The sequence below is a fragment of the Hyperolius riggenbachi genome, chromosome 2 (genome assembly GCF_040937935.1).
Source record: "Hyperolius riggenbachi isolate aHypRig1 chromosome 2, aHypRig1.pri, whole genome shotgun sequence".
Lineage (NCBI taxonomy): Eukaryota > Metazoa > Chordata > Amphibia > Anura > Hyperoliidae > Hyperolius > Hyperolius riggenbachi.
Window position 1 is genome coordinate 38,627,515 of NC_090647.1, and position 18,650 is coordinate 38,646,164.

At 49.2% G+C, this 18,650-nt stretch overlaps 1 protein-coding gene across 1 annotated transcript in view; it reads left to right on the forward strand.

Annotated features, from left to right (window-relative positions):
• MAP6 (microtubule associated protein 6) overlaps positions 1-18,650 on the forward strand; it is a 77,816-nt gene that overhangs the window by 39,787 nt on the left and 19,379 nt on the right. Inside the window, exon 2 of the mRNA XM_068266659.1 lies at positions 12,254-12,467. Coding sequence (XP_068122760.1) covers positions 12,254-12,467 — 214 coding nt within the window. The remainder of the gene's footprint in view (positions 1-12,253; positions 12,468-18,650) is intronic.

An 18,650-nucleotide genomic window follows, 5' to 3' on the forward strand; every position in this document is an offset into this window, starting at 1 on the left:
GATGTTCGGGTGTTCGACCCGAACTCCGAACATAATGGAAGTCAATGGGGACCCGAACTTTTGTGGTTTGTAAAGCCTCCTTACATGCTACATACCCCAAATTTACAGGGTATGTGTGGGTAAAATTTAGCAAAAAGAGCTTATAGTTTTTGAGAAAATCGATTTTAAAGTTTCAAAGGGAAAACTGTCTTTTAAATGCGGGAAATGTCTGTTTTCTTTGCACAGGTAACATGCTTTTTGTCGGCATGCAGTCATAAATGTAATACATATAAGAGGTTCCAGGAAAAGGGACCGGTAATGCTAACCCAGCAGCAGCACACGTGATGGAACAGGAGGAGGGTGGCGCAGGAGGAGAAGGCCACGCTTTGAGACACAACAACCCAGGCCTTGCATGAGGACAAGAAGCGTGCGGATAGCATGCTTTGTACCACCATGCAGTCATAAATGTAATAAAGATAAGTGGTTCAATAAACAGGGACCACGCGGCAACGCTAACCCAGCAGCAGCACACGTGATGGAACAGGAGGAGGCGCAGGAGGAGAAGGCCACGCTTTGTGAGACACAACAACCCAGGCCTTGCATGAGGACAAAAAGCGTGCGGATAGCATGCTTTGTACCGCCATGTAGTCATAAATGTAATAAAGATAAGAGGTTCCATAAACAGGGACCACGCGGCAACGGTAACCCAGCAGCAGCAGCAGCAGCAGCAGCACACGTGATGGAACAGGAGGAGGCGCAGGAGGAGAAGGCCACGCTTTGTGAGACACAACAACCCAGGCCTTGCATGAGGACAAAAAGCGTGCGGATAGCATGCTTTGTACCGCCATGTAGTCATAAATGTAATAAAGATAAGAGGTTCAATAAACAGGGACCACGCGGCAACGGTAACCCAGCAGCAGCAGCAGCAGCACACGTGATGGAACAGGAGGAGGCGCAGGAGGAGAAGGCCACGCTTTGTGAGACACAACAACCCAGGCCTTGCATGAGGACAAAAAGCGTGCGGATAGCATGCTTTGTACCGCCATGTAGTCATAAATGTAATAAAGATAAGAGGTTCCATAAACAGGGACCGGCAACGGTAACCCAGCAGCAGCAGCAGCAGCAGCAGCAGCAGCACACGTGATGGAACAGGAGGAGGCGCAGGAGGAGAAGGCCACGCTTTGTGAGACACAACAACCCAGGCCTTGCATGAGGACAAAAAGCGTGCGGATATAGCAGCAATGCTTTTTGCCGCCATGCAGTCATAAATGTAATACAGATGAGAGGTTCAATAAACAGGGACCGGAAACGCTAAACCATCCCAGATGTTCATCGGTCATGTTACTTGGTTGGGGTCCAGGAGTGTTGCGTAGTCGTTTCCAATCCAGGATTGATTCATTTTAATTTGAGTCAGACGGTCTGCATTTTCTGTGGAGAGGCGGATACGCCGATCTGTGATGATGCCTCCGGCAGCACTGAAACAGCGTTCCGACATAACGCTGGCTGCCGGGCAAGCCAGCACCTCTATTGCGTACATTGCCAGTTTGTGCCAGGTGTCTAGCTTCATGCCCGGTTTCAGGTCCAGCGGTGCCAGCCACAAATCCGTCTGTTCCTTTATTCCCCTCCAAATTTCCTCCCCTGTGTGCTGCTTATCCCCAAGGCAGATCAGCTTCAGCAACGCTTGCTGACGCATGCCAACAGCTGTGCTGCACTGCTTCCACGATCCTACTGCTGCTGGTGCTGGGTTAGCATTTCCGGATGAGGTACAGCTTTGAGATGCGTTGGAGGAGAAGGAGTCAGAGAGGTAGGTGCTGCTGTTGTTATCCAGCTGTTTGCGGCGTGGGCAACACCCGCGCCGTAGCAGGTGAGGAATCGCTGCCAGGCTCCACAAGGTTCACCCAGTGCGCGGTAAGGGAGATGTATCGACCCTGGCCGAACGCACTCGTCCAGGTGTCAGTGGTGAGGTGAACCTTGCAGGCAACGGCATTCTTCAAGCTTCGGGTTATTTAGCTGACCACGTGCTCATGCAACTCAGGCACTGCAGAGCGCGCAAAGTGGTAGCGGCTGGGAACAACGTAACGTGGGATGGCCACTGACATCATGCCCTTGAAGCTGTTTGTCTCCACCACTCGATATGGCAGCATTTCGCAGGCCAGAAGCTTGGCTATGCTGGCTGGCTGTTACTGCCACGGCCCGGGGGTCATTTGCTGGCAATTTCCTCTTGTGCTCAAACATCTCAGAGACAGACAACTCAACCGTAGCGCTGCACACCGAAGGGCTGTTGGTTGTTGTGTTTGATGAACACTGGGAGACCTCAAGAGCACTAGTCCGGAAAGTGACAGTGTCAGCATCGTCTGATGTTTGTGAATGTTGTGAACCACGCAATGGCTGGGCTACTGCTGCTGCTGAGGCGGGTCTGGTGGTGAGTCTGGTGAACCCAAGGGAGGCAGTGTTGCTGGTGGTACCCTGTCCTGCCGCGTTTGCCCACAGAGTGGGATGTTTGGATAGAATGTGGCGGCTCATGCTGGTGGTGGAGAGGTTGTTAATACTTTTCCCCCTGCTCAGGCGGGTCTTGCACACCTTGCAAATCGCCATGGTAACATCCTCAGTGCAGTCTTCAAAGAAAGCCCAGACTTTAACTGGCTGAGGACTCGGACCTCGTGCGTGATGTGCTGGTGCTGCTTAACCCACTGCTGGACGCTTGAGAGGTCATCCAAGTAATTATCTGGTCCTGTTCTTTTGGATCTGTGAGGGTTGTTGTCCTGGACAACATGGGCAGTATTGAGTGGGTTTTCTTGGGTGCTCCCCTGTGGCCTGTACGTGAACCGTCAGGGGAAACACCTCTTCCCTTGCCCCTCCCTCTTTCACCGGATTTCTTCCTCATTTCACTTATCCTTAAAGTACACGCTGACTGGCAGCAGTACAGTGGCAGTACAGAAATGCTATACAGTGGTGGGTGAGCGGTGTACCACTATTGTCAGCAGTGACACAGAGCACAATGCTATACAGTGGCGGGTGAGCGGTGTACTACTGTTCCCAGCAGACACAGAGTGGAAGTAAACACAATGCTATATAGTGTGGCTGAGCCGTGTACACAGAGTGGCATTAAACACAATGCTATATAGTCTGCTATATAGTCACCCCGAACAGGGTGATGTTCTGCAGAACCCGAACAGTGGCAAACACTGTTCGCCCAACACTACTGGGAGGGAACGCAGATTTTAGTACCTAAACACACGATACAACATGTTTTCCGGGGTCGGACTCTGAGGCACATACAGATGGTCCCGATCATCATCCTCATCATACAACTCTTCTCCTGAGTCTGACCCACCCACCACCTCTGCCACCCCAACATCCCCAGACACAGACCCCTCATCGTCCTCAACATTAACTTGGGATGCTGGCCTGAGCCAGACCTCCTCCTCCACATCAGGCCCCATCATCTCCTCAATGGCAGCCCTCATTAATCGCTCTGGCGACGGACTGATGGACACAACGTTCTCCTCCGGGGAGGGCTGCTGCTGACCACTGGCTGCTGGGGTGGATGTTATAGCTTGCGTGGGGCGTTGGCTGTTGCTGTTGTTGGGAGTGCTGCTCACAGCGGAGGTCTCTGGGGAACTCATGTTGAGCTCATATAGTGGTTGACGGTGAGTGGAGTATTACTGATCCCAGCAATATACACACTGACTGGCAGAGTACGCAATGCTATATAGTGTGGCTGAGCGGTGTACACAGAGTGGCAGTAAACACAATGCTATATAGTCTGGCTGAGCGAGCGGTGTACTACTGTTCCCAGCAGAATCAGAGTGGCAGTAAACAATGGTATATAGTCTGGCTGAGCGGTGTACACAGAGTGTCAGTAAACAATGGTATATAGTCTGGCTGAGCGAGCGGTGTACTACTGTTCCCAGCAGAATCAGAGTGGCAGTAAACAATGGTATATAGTCTGGCTGAGCGGTGTACACAGAGTGTCAGTAAACAATGGTATATAGTCTGGCTGAGCGGTGTACACACAATGCTATATAGTCTGCTATATAGTGTCAGTAAACAATGGTATATAGTCTGGCTGAGCGAGCGGTGTACTACTGTTCCCAGCAGAATCAGAGTGGCAGTAAACAATGGTATATAGTCTGGCTGAGCGGTGTACACAGAGTGTCAGTAAACAATGGTATATAGTCTGGCTGAGCGAGCGGTGTACTACTGTTCCCAGCAGAATCAGAGTGGCAGTAAACAATGGTATATAGTCTGGCTGAGCGGTGTACACAGAGTGTCAGTAAACAATGGTATATAGTCTGGCTGAGCGGTGTACACACAATGCTATATAGTCTGCTATATAGTGTCAGTAAACAATGGTATATAGTCTGGCTGAGCGAGCGGTGTACTACTGTTCCCAGCAGAATCAGAGTGGCAGTAAACAATGGTATATAGTCTGGCTGAGCGGTGTACACAGAGTTTCAGTAAACAATGGTATATAGTCTGGCTGAGCGGTGTACACAGAGTGTCAGTAAACAATGGTATATAGTCTGGCTGAGCGGTGTACACAGAGTGGCAGTAAACACAATGCTATATAGTCTGGCTGAGCGAGCGGTGTACTACTGTTCCCAGCAGAATCAGAGTGGCAGTAAACAATGGTATATAGTCTGGCTGAGCGGTGTACACAGAGTGTCAGTAAACAATGGTATATAGTCTGGCTGAGCGGTGTACACAGAGTGTCAGTAAACAATGGTATATAGTCTGGCTGAGCGGTGTACACAGAGTGGCAGTAAACACAATGCTATATACTCTGGCTGAGCGAGCGGTGTACTACTGTTCCCAGCAGACACAGAACAGTGAACAGAATGCTATATAGTGTGGCTGAGCGAGCGGTGTACCACTATTCCCAGCAGACACAGAACAGTGAACAGAATGCTATATAGTGTGGCTGAGCGGGCGGTGTACCACTATTCCCAGCAGACACAGAACAGTGAACAGAATGCTATATAGTGTGGATGAGCGAGCGGTGTACCACTATTCCCAGCAGACACAGAACAGTAAACAGAATGCTATATAGTGTGGCTGAGCGAGCGGTGTACCACTATTCCCAGCAGACACAGAACAGTGAACAGAATGCTATATAGTGTGGCTGAGCGAGCGGTGTACCACTATTCCCAGCAGACACAGAACAGTGCACAGAATGCTATATAGTGTGGCTGAGCGAGCGGTGTACCACTATTCCCAGCAGACACAGAACAGTAAACAGAATGCTATATAGTGTGGCTGAGCGAGCGGTGTACCACTATTCCCAGCAGACACAGAACAGTAAACAGAATGCTATATAGTGTGGCTGAGCGAGCGGTGTACCACTATTCCAAGCAGACACAGAACAGTGAACAGAATGCTATATAGTGTGGCTGAGCGAGCGGTGTACCACTATTCCCAGCAGACACAGAGTGGCAGTAAACAGAATGCTATATAGTGTGGCTGAGCGAGGTACACAGAGTGGCAGTAAACAGAATGCTATATAGTGTGGCTGAGCAAGCGGTGTACTACTATTCCCAGCAGACACAGAGTGGCAGTAAACAGAATGCTATATAGTGTGGCTGAGCGAGGTACACAGAGTGGCAGTAAACAGAATGCTATATAGTGTGGCTGAGCAAGCGGTGTACTACTGTTCCCAGCAGTGACACAATGACAGGGGGGACCCTGGCTAGCGTGGCTGGAGCGCGAACTACCCTGCCTGCCTACCCAAAGCTAAACCCACAGACAAATGGCGGAGATATGACGTGGTTCGGGTATTTATTTACCCGAACCACGTGACCGTTCGGCCAATCAGAGCGCGTTCGGGTCCGAACCACGTGACCCGTTTGGCCAATCACAGCGCTAGCCGAACGTTCGGGGAACGTTCGGCCATGCGCTCTTAGTTCGGCCATATGGCCGAACGGTTTGGCCGAGCACCGTCAGGTGTTCGGCCGAACTCGAACATCACCCGAACAGGGTGATGTTCTGCAGAACCCGAACAGTGGCGAACACTGTTCGCCCAACACTAGCCCCAACTAATAACCTTCCCTTTCTCTGACACTCCAGATCAGATGTTGTTGTTATGGATATGTAGGTCCCGATGGCCCTTGTATGATGGAACCCCTTGTTGTGAGGGTCACCAGGGGGAAGCAAGGAAAGGGTTGTGAACAATAAGTGGGGCCTATCAAAGTTTTGCTGGGGGGACTCATCATTTGTAAATACGTCCCTGACTGGGGCACCAAACTGGCCAGAAATGGTCAAGCGATGCCGATGAGGCCTTAATGCATGAGCAGGACAGCCAGTCCATAAATACCGGTTACCAGGGCCGAATTTGTACTTCGTACCGCCCAAGGCCCACTATCGCCAACTGCCCCCAGACCTACAGCAAAACTTTCCTCAACATGGCAGGCATTAGATTGTGGGCTCTTCAAAGGACAGTTAGTGACATGATGGCAGAGATTACATTATAAATGCATCTGAGGACAGTTAGTGACATGATGGCAGAGATTACATTATAAATGCATCTGAGGACAGTTAGTGACATGATGGCAGAGATTACATTATAAATGCATCTGAGGACAGTTAGTGACATGATGGCAGAGATTACATTATAAACGCCTCTGACGACAGTTAGTGACATGCTGGCAGGGATTAGATTGCAGGGTTGCTCGTAAACTACGCCAGCGCAAATCTACGCGTCGTAGTACGCAACTACGCATCGTAGTTCGTAGACGAAGTTTAAGAACTACACGTACGCATTTCCGCGTAGTCGTAGTCCCGCTATGCGAAGCTTCGCCCGCTACGCGTAGCTGACGTATGTATTGCGAAGTCAACTACGCGTGCGGTAACTGCATCTATATGGATCATTGCGCATGCGCAGAAATATTATTGCCCTTTTATACGCATACAATTCCGCATTGGAAGGTGGAATGTATGCTTATATTAGTTTATATATGCACATAGGTAGCAGATTATTGCGGAAATTTTTCCGCACAAGGGCATAACCGGTCGCATCAACTACGCTTCGCACTAAGTGAAGCTTGCGTATTTTAACACGTAGTCTACGGAATGCAACCGTAGTATAGTTTCTGATTACATAGCCACAGATTGCGAAGCGCATTTGCGTAAAAATACGCGTAGTTCCAGCGTAGCGAAGTTGGCTGACAACGACCATCCCTGTTAGATTGTAAACTCCTTGGCGAGTGGCACATTTGGTGAGTAATGCTGGGCATACAAGGCTTGTTTGTGCGCCGGTATCGAGCCAGCGGCTCGATGCCGGCGCGTCACCGCTCGTCCGCGCGTGCCCGCGGATCGATTCCCGCTCGTCCCCGCGGGCGCATCCTTTTTTTTTTTGTTCTGCCTGACGGTATCGAGCGCGGAATCGAACCGACGGGCAATCAGACCTGCCGGAAATTATCAATCGAGCCATCAGCGGCTCGATTAATAAGAAGTATCGAGTCATGTATGCCCAGCATAACAGGCAGCTCAGAGATCACTGTATGTACCAGTTCACTGCCCCTTCATCTCCCCAGTGCCAGATCAGACTATGTGCAAACTGTGTAGCAGGACGAATGTTCAACAGGCTAACTGCTACTGCCACCCTGCTGCCCACAGCCTGCCCCTTGCTCTCCTGGTGCCCTACGCCATGGCCTCGGTGGCCTTGCCTGTAATCCAGCCATGCCGGTTACATAGTTACGTAGACAATTTGGTTAAAAAAAGACGTCTGTCAATCGATTTCCACCAGTCTGCATTGTCCCGCTAATTCCCCAGTGCCCAGGAAACAGACGGAACTGGAGGAAAGTGAAAAATGGCAGAAGAAAAGTTAAGGATTAACAAAGTCTGAGGAAGAGGATTGTGGATCTGTTCTCGGGATTACCATGTAATCTATTCAATGGCAACCACTGAAGCTAATCTTAAGTAAGGATAAATGTCAAGATTATCCTTTATAAATAATTCATTCTCTTCTCCGCTCCTGAGAGCACAATGAGGGAAGGAAGCGTGAATTTATTAAACAGAATGGGGATGGATTCACACGACAAGGAAGGATTTACGTTATAATTAACACATGCTAACCAGGCTGGTTACAAACAGCCTCAAAATAATGGTTTCTATGCTTTCTCTCAATCTGCCCACAGGCAGTACGATTTGCAAAGTCGTTGTCTTCATTTTATGCCAGCTGACATTGCGTCACATCACCTCCATAGCTACATACAGTAGTTAAAGGAGTACTGTAGGGGGGATAGGGGGAAAATGAGTTGGGGCTCCTCACTCCTGCTGACGTCACCAGGAGCGTACTGCACAGGCGCAGAACGTTCTGGGCCTGTGCAATACACTCCTGGTGACTTCAGTGGGAGCGAGGGCACAGCCGGGCAGGCGCAGTGGTTTTGCAACTTTAAAGTCACACATTCCGGAAGTGAATCGGAGGTGGGACCGGAGCATCGGTGAGTTGCTGCACAGGCACAGGACGTCTGCGGGGAATCATTAGAAGCAGTACTCTTTTAAGCCTGGTACACACATTCAGTTTTGATTGGCCAATCACTGGCAAATTTTACCATCTCTTTGTAGCATGAGGGCCAACAGATATTGAATACTATGGGCTTGATTCACAAAGCGGTGCTAACCTACTTAGCACGTCTAAAGTCTTTAGACGTGCTAACCAGGGTGCTAAGTAGGTTAGCACCGTATTTCTCAATCAGATCGAGCGCTAACTTTGCACGCGCAAAGTTTTGCGCACGCAAAGTCCTATGCGCGCTAAGTCCCATAGGCTTTAATGGGCACTTCACGCAGAGCGGTCTGCGCTCTGTGCAGTGCGCGCGTAAAGTTTTGCGCGCATAAAGTTTTGCGCGCAAAAACCTCGTTTAGACGTGCTAAGGGGGTTTTCACAGGCGTGCTAACAGTTAGCACCGCTTTGTGAATCAAGCCCTAGATATATTCCGCCATATAGGATGCTCCAGAATATAAGACGCACCTAGGCTTAGAGGGCAAAAACCAGGGTAAAAAATATATATACTAAACCTGGTGTGTCCATGTTCCAGGAGTGTCTTGTAGATGTTCTCCCCCAATTGGTGTCCTCCTGTGTCCCCATGTGTACTTCTGTGTCCCCAGCGTGTCCCCTTCTGTCCCCGTGTGTCTCTGGCTCCCCCTGTGTGTCTGATCCCCCCCTTGTCTCCGCTCCCCCGTGCAAAATGAGTTGTGCCACCCAATCCATGGCTCCCTCTGCGATCGCACACCTCTCCTGTCCTGCACGGCTCCCCCTAGTGACAGCTTCAGCTGATGACACGATTAGCAGAAGCCAACACTAGAGGAGGAGTGCGGAAGTGTTCCCTAGATTACTGTTGTACTATTTATTATTCAAAATCAGAGGTGGAATTACTGGGGAGGCATTAGCGGGGAGGGGGCCAGAGTGTGGGGTGCCCACAGGACCCTCGCTCCCATTGAAGCAAAGGGGGAGCAATTGCCCCAGGGCCTGTAAGCCCTGTTGCTTTCCCTTCTCCAGCTTTCCCACTGCTTCAAGGATGTCGTCCCCGGTGCCCCTGCAGTGTTGTGAGCAATCTAAACTCCCCTGTCCTGGCGCTGTGTCTATCCATGCTCCTCTATCCACACTGGCTGACATGCACCAAGTAAGAAGAGGCAGCCAGCATGGATAGAAAAGGACGGGAGCACGAACAGACCAGTGTCGGGGCGAGTGAGTTGATATTGCGAAGAGGTGGTGGGGGGTGGGGGGGCAGTGGTAGCCAGGATGGGAGAGGTTAAGGCCCCAGCAGGATAATTTTGCCCCGGGACTCCAGCGTTAATTCAACTGGCCCTCGGTGCCCAAATACTGGGTTCATGCTGTACCGGATGAACAACTGGGGAAACCCCCCCCCCCCAGGTGGTGCCGAAACCTAAGACCCCCCTGGTGGTGCCTAAAACTAACCAACCCCCTGGTGGTGATTAAAACCAAAGACCCCCCTGGTGGTGCCTAAACCTAAGCCCCCCTGCTGGTGCCTAAACCTAAGACCCCCCTGGTGGTCCCTAAACCTAAGACACCCCTGCTGGTGCCTAAACCTAAGACCCCCCTGCTGGTGCCTAAACCTAAGACCCCCCTGGTGGTGCCTAAAACTAACCAACCCCCTGGTGGTGCCTAAACCTAAGACCCCCCTGGTGGTGCCTAAACCTAAGACCCCCCTGCTGGTGCCTAAACCTAAGACCCCCATGGTGGTGCCTAAACCTAAGACCCCCATGGTGGTGCCTAAACCTAAGACCCCCCTGCTGGTGCCTAAACCTAAGACCCCCATGGTGGTGCCTAAACCTAAGACCCCCCTGCTGGTGCCTAAACCTAAGACCCCCCTGGTGGTGCCTAAACCTAAGACCCCCCTGATGGTGCCTAAAACTAACCAACCCCCTGGTGGTGCCTAACCCTAATCACCACATAGTGCTGTATATTGCACTGTAACTATACATAACCCTCCCTATACCTATCCCTAACCCCTAGACCCCCCTGGTAGTGCCTAACCCTAACCAATAATTTGTATATTTGTAATACATTAAATAGTCTTAAAATGACGTATACAATATTAATATTATAAATACATAAAATTATATATCACGTAAGCATTAAAAAAAATCTTAAAATAACAGTAATATTAAAAACGATATTTTACTAACTATAATCAACGCATTATAAGTGTAAAAAACAAAGTTAATACCAAGTATGATGTATTTCTAATACAATAAGGTTAAAAACGGTATTTATACATTGTTATTTAAGCATTATACGTATGTAAACAACTTTTAAATGTTAAAACTAGTGTAAACGAACATTTACTTGTAACAGTCCTGTAAGCGAAATTTAAAAAGGAAAAATAAGTTATAGCTCCTATAAGCGAGATTTAAAAACGAAAATATAAGTATAACGCACAGTCAAAACGATCTTGTAAATGATGTTTGCTATAACCCTTTTTGTATAAACGAAAACTTTTAATAAAACGTTCCTTGTAACCGCTATTTTTTGGGCGCCCTTTTTCCTGTCGGGCGCCCAATAGCCGATATTTTGTATTGCAGTCTATGGCGGCGCCCTTTTAGTCCACTAGAGCTGTGCGCCCTTTTTTCCCTGCAAATCTATAAAAGCAGACTCAAGTGTCCGGCTGGAGCTGGATGCTGTAACACTCTTAGGGAAAAACAACCAAAAGTCCTAACTATGGCAAAGCCACTTGGTATCACACTACACCCCTCCCAAAGGAGGGTGAAAACCACAAAGGGGGTAAAGGTGCCCAGAAGTAGATAAATCTGAGGTAAAAACAGTTAAAAAGCGAGGTGGCTTACCTCAATAACGAAAAGTTCATATAAATATGAATTTTAATAAGCACAGGCAACGCGCTTCGTGGTGATACACCCACTTCCTCAGGCCAAATATAGTGCCGGAGTTATATCAGATCCAGGTACAGAGCCTCATGTTTTATCTACTCAGTTTTATCTACGGTACTTCTGGGCCCCTCTTACTCCCTCTGTGAATGGACAGCGGCAGGTGAGCATCTTGTGAAATGTACGTGGCAAGCTACCTAGGCTACTGCATTGATTCTGCTAGCGTCTGTTGACATCTGCTTTGTCCAGAAAAATTGCGTTCCGATTATCCTTCCTGCTTTCATGGATGCAGACATAGGGTTAGCCTCTCTGCCATGGCACTCAGCTGACACAGCTGAGGAATCAAATTACAGTGGTGATTAGTCACAGATAAGGGGGATTAGACAGGCTAAACTCTTTAAATACATACAGGGTGCATTTCTCTGTTTCTCCTTCTGTCCTGTGCAAAAGTTCAGGTTCACTTTGAAGAGGCCTTGCATTGACATATAGTAGAATGCTTTAAAATTTTCAGGATTCCCACTTCTACATTAATTATCCCGGTTTTAATATCAAAAAACATTTCCTATATGTATATAATGTTGTATAATGGTATGTAGCCCCGTACTCCCAGTGATTGTTAGCCTAGGCAGTTTAGCTGTGTGGAATTCTCCTCTCAGAGCAGAGAATTCTGGGAGACCAGGCATTATTTTCACTGGCTTCTCAGAAACCAACATTCTGCAGGCTAGCCCAGGTTAGTTTGTATGTTTGCCTTATAAGGTGAGTTTTAGAATGTTGGAGAGTGACAAATGTGTTTTGGGATGGACTTCCAGAGGAGGGTCGAAGCTTTTGAAAAGTCCTGTTTATGGGAATATGAGGAGGTGATTGTAATGAAGTACAGAAGAAGGATGTCGGCAGAATAATATTTTAAAATCTGAATATCTTCTCTTTACAGGAATGAGTTCCGGGCCTGGACAGATGTGAAGCCTGTGAAGCCAATCAAGGCCAAGCCCCAGTACAAACCGCCAGAGGATCGGGTGGCCATGGAAACCAGCTACAAGGCCATGTTCAAAGGGGAGTGTAACCAGCCCGTCGCCAGCGACAACAAACTGACGGAGCGCAGGAGGATACGAAGTCTATACAGCGAACCCTGCAAAGAACCATCAAAGGTGGGAGGCACACCATCAACCAGGTCACTTCATATTTTATAAAGAGCACCTGTAGTCACAAGTAAAACATTTGTGTTGTCAGTTACTTGGCAGGCTGAGAAGAAGTTGGTCTTTTTTCAGTGGTTAATGTTTCCGACCATGTTATAAAGGTGAACTTAGAGTAACACCAGTGTGCATAAAATAATCACAATTTCTCCAGAACATCTCTATATAATACAGAGTTAACAGCAATCGACCTCCACTAGCTTACCTCTGCCGTCTGAATGGCTCTCCTGGCTCACAGGTGTGCTGAAGATGTGATTGGGCGTGGCTGCACATGGGTTACACACAGACATTTGTCTTTGTGAATTCACTGAGGGTGGGGCTTTTGTATGATGTATAATATGTCTGCCATAGGAGGTAGTGTTCCCAAGGCTGCTAGGAAGCTTAATGCAGAAAACAGTAACTGGCCGCTATACAGCAGGAAGACAGGCTGACAGGGCTGGCGCTACCATAGGGGCAAAGGGGGCAATTGCGCCAGGGCCCCAGAATCCATAGGGGCCCCCAAGTGTCCCCATCATCTGCTAAATTATGTGGCCAAGCCCCACACACTCCCTCCTCCCTCCGCAGCATTAAGGAGGCATTGAGGACAGGAACACACTCACCTTGTCTAAGTTCAAGGGCACACAGTACCTATAATTAAACCTCCGGGAGGTTTGGGCGCAGGGTAAAGACGAAAAATGGCTCACCTTGCTCCTGCGTCCCAGTGGCGTTAATTAATATTAGCCCTAAAGGTCGCTGTGGATTGTGGGGAAAGATGTAATTCAGACGCCAGCTATTGCCACCAGTTTTTAAAGTAATTTGGGCGCCGTCTATTGAGGTGCCCAAATTACTGGCTGAGCACTGCTATAGCTGTAATTCCTATTACGGCCTATGGTGGTGCCGGCTCCGCCAAAATTTCCTCTGCTGTTCTTACAGCGCTCCTGTTCAGGGGGGCCCCCAGGTTACTTTTGCCCCAGGGCCCCATTGTAGCTAGAACCAACCCTGCAGGCTACATTTGATTGACCAGCAGCATGGATGTGCAGAGCCTAATTATAGACAGGTTTCACAACTTACATTCAAAACAGATGCAACAAAATGGAGGATGTTGGCTTCCAAAACAGTTTGCACACAGAGTGTTTCCTACTTGACTCTTCCAACGCATTGAGGTACCCTCATGGAAGAGACCCTGATTTCTAATTAAGTAACAAACAAAGGCCTCGATTCATCAAGACTTAGCGAATCAATTACCGACAGCTCTGTAAAATACCGAACTCGATAAGTTGATTTCAGGATTCATGAAAGTTATCTACAGCTGTTAGCAATCATTCGGTAATCATTCGGTAATGATGCGATAAAACGGAAGAAAGTGCAATTCATGAAAATGAAAGTGGGCGTGGTTTAGCATTACATTTAGAGATAAATAGGAGACACGAGAGCCCAATATAGTGTAGTATGTATTGGAAACCGTGGATAAATGTAAGTGTGAGATGAATATACTCACAAACATGGGTTACCTCTTAGGCAACCACTGTAGATGCAGGTGAGGAGATTAGACCTGTCCTCACTCAGGATTAAGATGGCGCTCTCTGTAGATCAGGAAAGTAGGGGTAGGTCACCCCTCCACCAGGGGTGGACACTGTATTATCGTAAGAGAACAGAGGCGCCAGCAGGATAAAAGGTAATAAAAAATTTTATACAGAGGTGCCATTCGTACTACTGACGAGCTACTGTTTGTCCCCTATCTTATTGCCTGATGAAGCGGGCTGTGCCTGCGAAACGCGTTGCATCTTTTGGGGTACCAATAATAAATGTATTTGTTTAATTCAGACAGTATTTTCAGTCTGCTTTCCGGAGGTAAGTCCACCACTGCCTCCCAGCAAATTTTAAAATTTTTATTACCTTTTATCCTGCTGGCGCCTCTGTTCTCTTACGATAGCATTACATTTAGGATTAGTTATCTCCTTCACTGCTCTGTCATTATTCCTGTCAGATCATTGCTGACAGAGAAGATGGAGCCATTTGAAGTGGTTATGTATCAACTAAGAGTGATTCAAAGGCGCAGAAGGGCAACAATAAGGTCTAGAACCATATCAATTTGCAAGAGAATGGATTTATTTGCTACACCAGGACATCATCTTGTAAGAGAACACAGGCAGTGCCAGGGTTATTTAACTAATTTGCTAGCTGCACTACATTTTTTTCAGAAAAGGCTCGTATCAAGCCATAGCTGGCCAAATTGTGGGATTGTCCCAAGCCACTCCCAGAATCCTGGTCCAGGTGTTAAGCCCTATTCAGAATGTTGCTAGGTGGTGTTCAAAGGACTGCCTTTTACCCACAATTCCATGGGAATCTTATGGCCTTGTGTTAAATTACCGCTGTAAAACGGAAATATCGTCACGTTACCGAATGATTACCGCTTTGTTATCAAAGTCACACCGAATGTGGAAAAACCTTGATGAATACAACTAGAAATCGATAAACTTCGAATTCGGTAATTTAACGAACTTTAAAAAGTTATCTCAAAGACAATAATGAATCGAGGCCATAGTGTGAACCTGGGGGGCAGCTGGCCACATAATGGTTTAAAAAAATTTTTAGAAAACGGAAAAATTGGCAGGTCTCCTGATCAGGCTGCATCTAAAATGACTACCAACAGAGGCGTGCAGAGCTCCCTAGAAAACAACATGGTGGAAAACAGGACTCCATACAATGGGCCCTGTTCATAAAACTTTTCATGACTTATTTATCATCTAAGTGTTAAAAAATAACCTTTCAGCACATAGAAGCAAAATAATCACTCAAAGTAAGCTATTTCTGATTAACTTCATTTTAACATTACTTTTCTTATCTTAATTATATTATATTTTTGCTCTTTGGGAGCTTAAAAATGTAATATAGATAAGGTAAAAACAGAGGAAAAGGGGTGAAAAGGCTTTGTGAATTTTGCCTGTGAGATATTTATATTACCGGTAGTTGGGATGTAAGGTTTGACAGATATGTTGAATCTACAAGACTAGTCAAACAAACTGATGGAGCTCGCTCCATCAGTTTGTAATCATGTAATCGACTGAATATTGGTCACGAAAGGCCGCTGTTATCTATATCGAGGGTTTGAGTGGCATGCAATGGATGGCGGCCAGGGCCGGTTCTCTCGTGAAGCAAGGTGAAACATTTACATCAGCTGGCAGAGATTACAGGGGCAGCATGTTTGTACTGTGTGGTTACACTTACAGCATGCAGTCAGAGTAGGAGGAGAAGCGAGAGAGAGAGAGAGAGAGAGGTGAAGAGGTCATCATTGGGAAAAGCAGCTTGTTGTGCTGTGTGAGGAGTCTGACAGTGAGTGAGGAAGGGGAGGCAGGAGAGCAGCATTGGGGAAAAGCAGCTTGTTGTGCTGTGTGAGGAGTCTGACAGTGAGTGAGGAGGGGGAGGCAGGAGAGCAGCATTGGGGAAAAGCAGCTTGTTGTGATGTGTGAGGAGTCTGACAGTGAGTGAGGAGGGGGGAGGCAGGAGAGCAGCATTGGGGAAAAGCAGCTTGTTGTGATGTGTGAGGAGTCTGACAGTGAGTGAGGAGGGGGGAGGCAGGAGAGCAGCATTGGGGAAAAGCAGCTTGTTGTGATGTGTGAGGAGTCTGACAGTGAGTGAGGAGGGGGGAGGCAGGAGAGCAGCAGTGTTTCACTTGACTTGCACAGCAGAAGGTAGGAGGTGGCACTGCTGTCCTGACTGAGGAGGAATGGAGGACGGCTGACTGGGTGAGGGTGAGCAGTTTGTTTGTCACAGACTTGCAGCCAGCCAGTCTGTTGTTGTGTTGAGCTGTAGCATGCCATGTCTCAAGTTATTACATACGCTCCCTTGCTGAAAACAGAGTAATTTGTTGTGTGCTGTGCGATTATTCCAAATGGTCATGGGGCGAGGGCTGGGGGGAGGCGCATCCTGACAAGTTTGCCTCGGGCAGCAAAAAGTCTAGAGCCGGCCCTGATGGCGGATGGTTTTATGTTACATCATGCGGCACAAACATGTCAGTGACGGCAGCCATGCTAATATTAAAGCAGAAAGTGAAAATAAACTTATGATATAATGAATTCTATGTGTAGTACAGATAATGTATAAAACACTAGTAGTAAAGAAAAGAGTCTTATATAGCTTTTTGGGGCCCAGGTAATCCAGATTTAAAATGTATGCCTCTGCTCGGGGTCCCTTTAAGCTATACATGTAGTCCCCGACTTACGAACGCTCAACTTACGAACGACCCGCCGATATGGATGCATTGGATTCAGTGTTTCCATGGGAACAAGTCAAAAAAAAATTTCAAATTGGACTTGTAGTTTTTGAGAAAATCGATTTTAAAAAATTCAAAGTAAAAATGGCTTTTAAACTTGTATAAGCAGGTACAGAGGGCAGAGGTGACACAGAGGGAGACACTGGAGGCACTGGGGCACAGAGGAGGTACAGATGGCAGAGGTGACACAGAGGGGGACACTGGGGGCACAGAGGAGGTACAGAGGGGGACACTGGAGGCACAGAGGAGGTACAGAGGGCAGATGTGACACAGAGGGGGACACTGGAGGCCCAGGAGGGCACAGAGGAGGTACAGAGGGCAGAGGTGACACAGAGGGTGACACTGGAGGTACAGGGGGGCACAGAGGAGGTACAGAGGGCAGAGGTGACACAGAGGTTGACACTGGAGGCACAGGGGGGCACAGAGGAAGTACAGGGGACAGAGGTAACACAGAGGGAGACACTGGAGGCACAGAGGAGGTACAGGGGGCAGAGGTGACACAGAGGGGGACACTGGAGGCACAGGGGGGCACAGAGGAGGTACAGAGGGAAGAGGTGACACAGAGGGGGACACTGGAGGCACAGGGGGGGCACAGAGGAGGTACAGGGGGCAGAGGTGACACAGAGGGGGACGCTGGAGGCACAGGGGGGCACAGAGGAGGTACAGAGGGCAGAGGTGACACAGAGGGAGACACTGGAGGCACTGGGGGGCACAGAGGAGGTACAAGGGACAGAGGTGACACAGAGGGGGACACTAGAGGCACAGGGGGGCACAGAGGAGGTACAGAGTGCAGAGGTGACAGAGAGGGGGACACTGGAGGCACTGGGGGGCACAGAGGAGGTACAGGGGACAGAGGTGACACAGGGGGGACACTGGAGGCACTGGGGGGCACAGAGGAGGTACAGGGGACAGAGGTGACAGAGAGGGGGACACTAGAGGCACAGGGGGGCACAGAGGAGGTACAGAGGGCAGAGGTGACAGAGAGGGGGACACTAGAGGCACAGGGGGGCACAGAGGAGGTACAGAGGGCAGAGGTGACAGAGAGGGGGGCACTGGAGGCACTGGGGAGCACAGAGGAGGTACAGGGGACAGAGTTGACACAGGGGGGACACTGGAGGCACTGGGGGGCACAGAGGAGATACAGGGGACAGAGTTGACACGGGGGGACACTGGAGACACTGGGGGGCACAGAGGAGGTACAGGGGACAGAGGTGACAGAGAGGGGGACACTAGAGGCACAGGGGGGCACAGAGGAGGTACAGAGGGCAGAGGTGACAGAGAGGGGGACACTGGAGGCACAGAGGAGGTACAGAGGGCAGAGGTGACAGAGAGGGGGACACTGGAGGCACAGGGGGGCACAGAGGAGGTACAGAGGGCAGAGGTGACACAGAGGGGGACGCTGGAGGCACAGGGGGGCACAGAGGAGGTACAGAGGGCAGAGGTGACAGAGAGGGGGACACTGGAGGCACTGGGGGGCACAGAGGTGACACAGAGGGGGGCACTGGAGGCACAGGGGGGCACAGAGGAGGTACAGAGGGCAGAAGTGACACAGAGGGGGACGCTGGAGGCACAGGGGGGCACAGAGGAGGTACAGAGGGCAGAGGTGACACAGAGGGGGACACTGGAGGTACAGGGGGGCACAGAGGAGGTACAGGGGACAGAGGTGACAGAGAGGGGGACACTGGAGGAACAGGGGGGCACAAAGGAGGTACAGAGGGCAGAGGTGACACAGAGGGGGACACTAGAGGCACAGGGGGGCACAGAGGAGGTACAGAGGGCAGAGGTGACAGAGAGGGGGACACTGGAGGCACTGGGGGGCACAGAGGAGGTACAGAGGACAGAGATGACACAATGTTCTGACTTAAGAACAGATTCAGGTTAAGAAT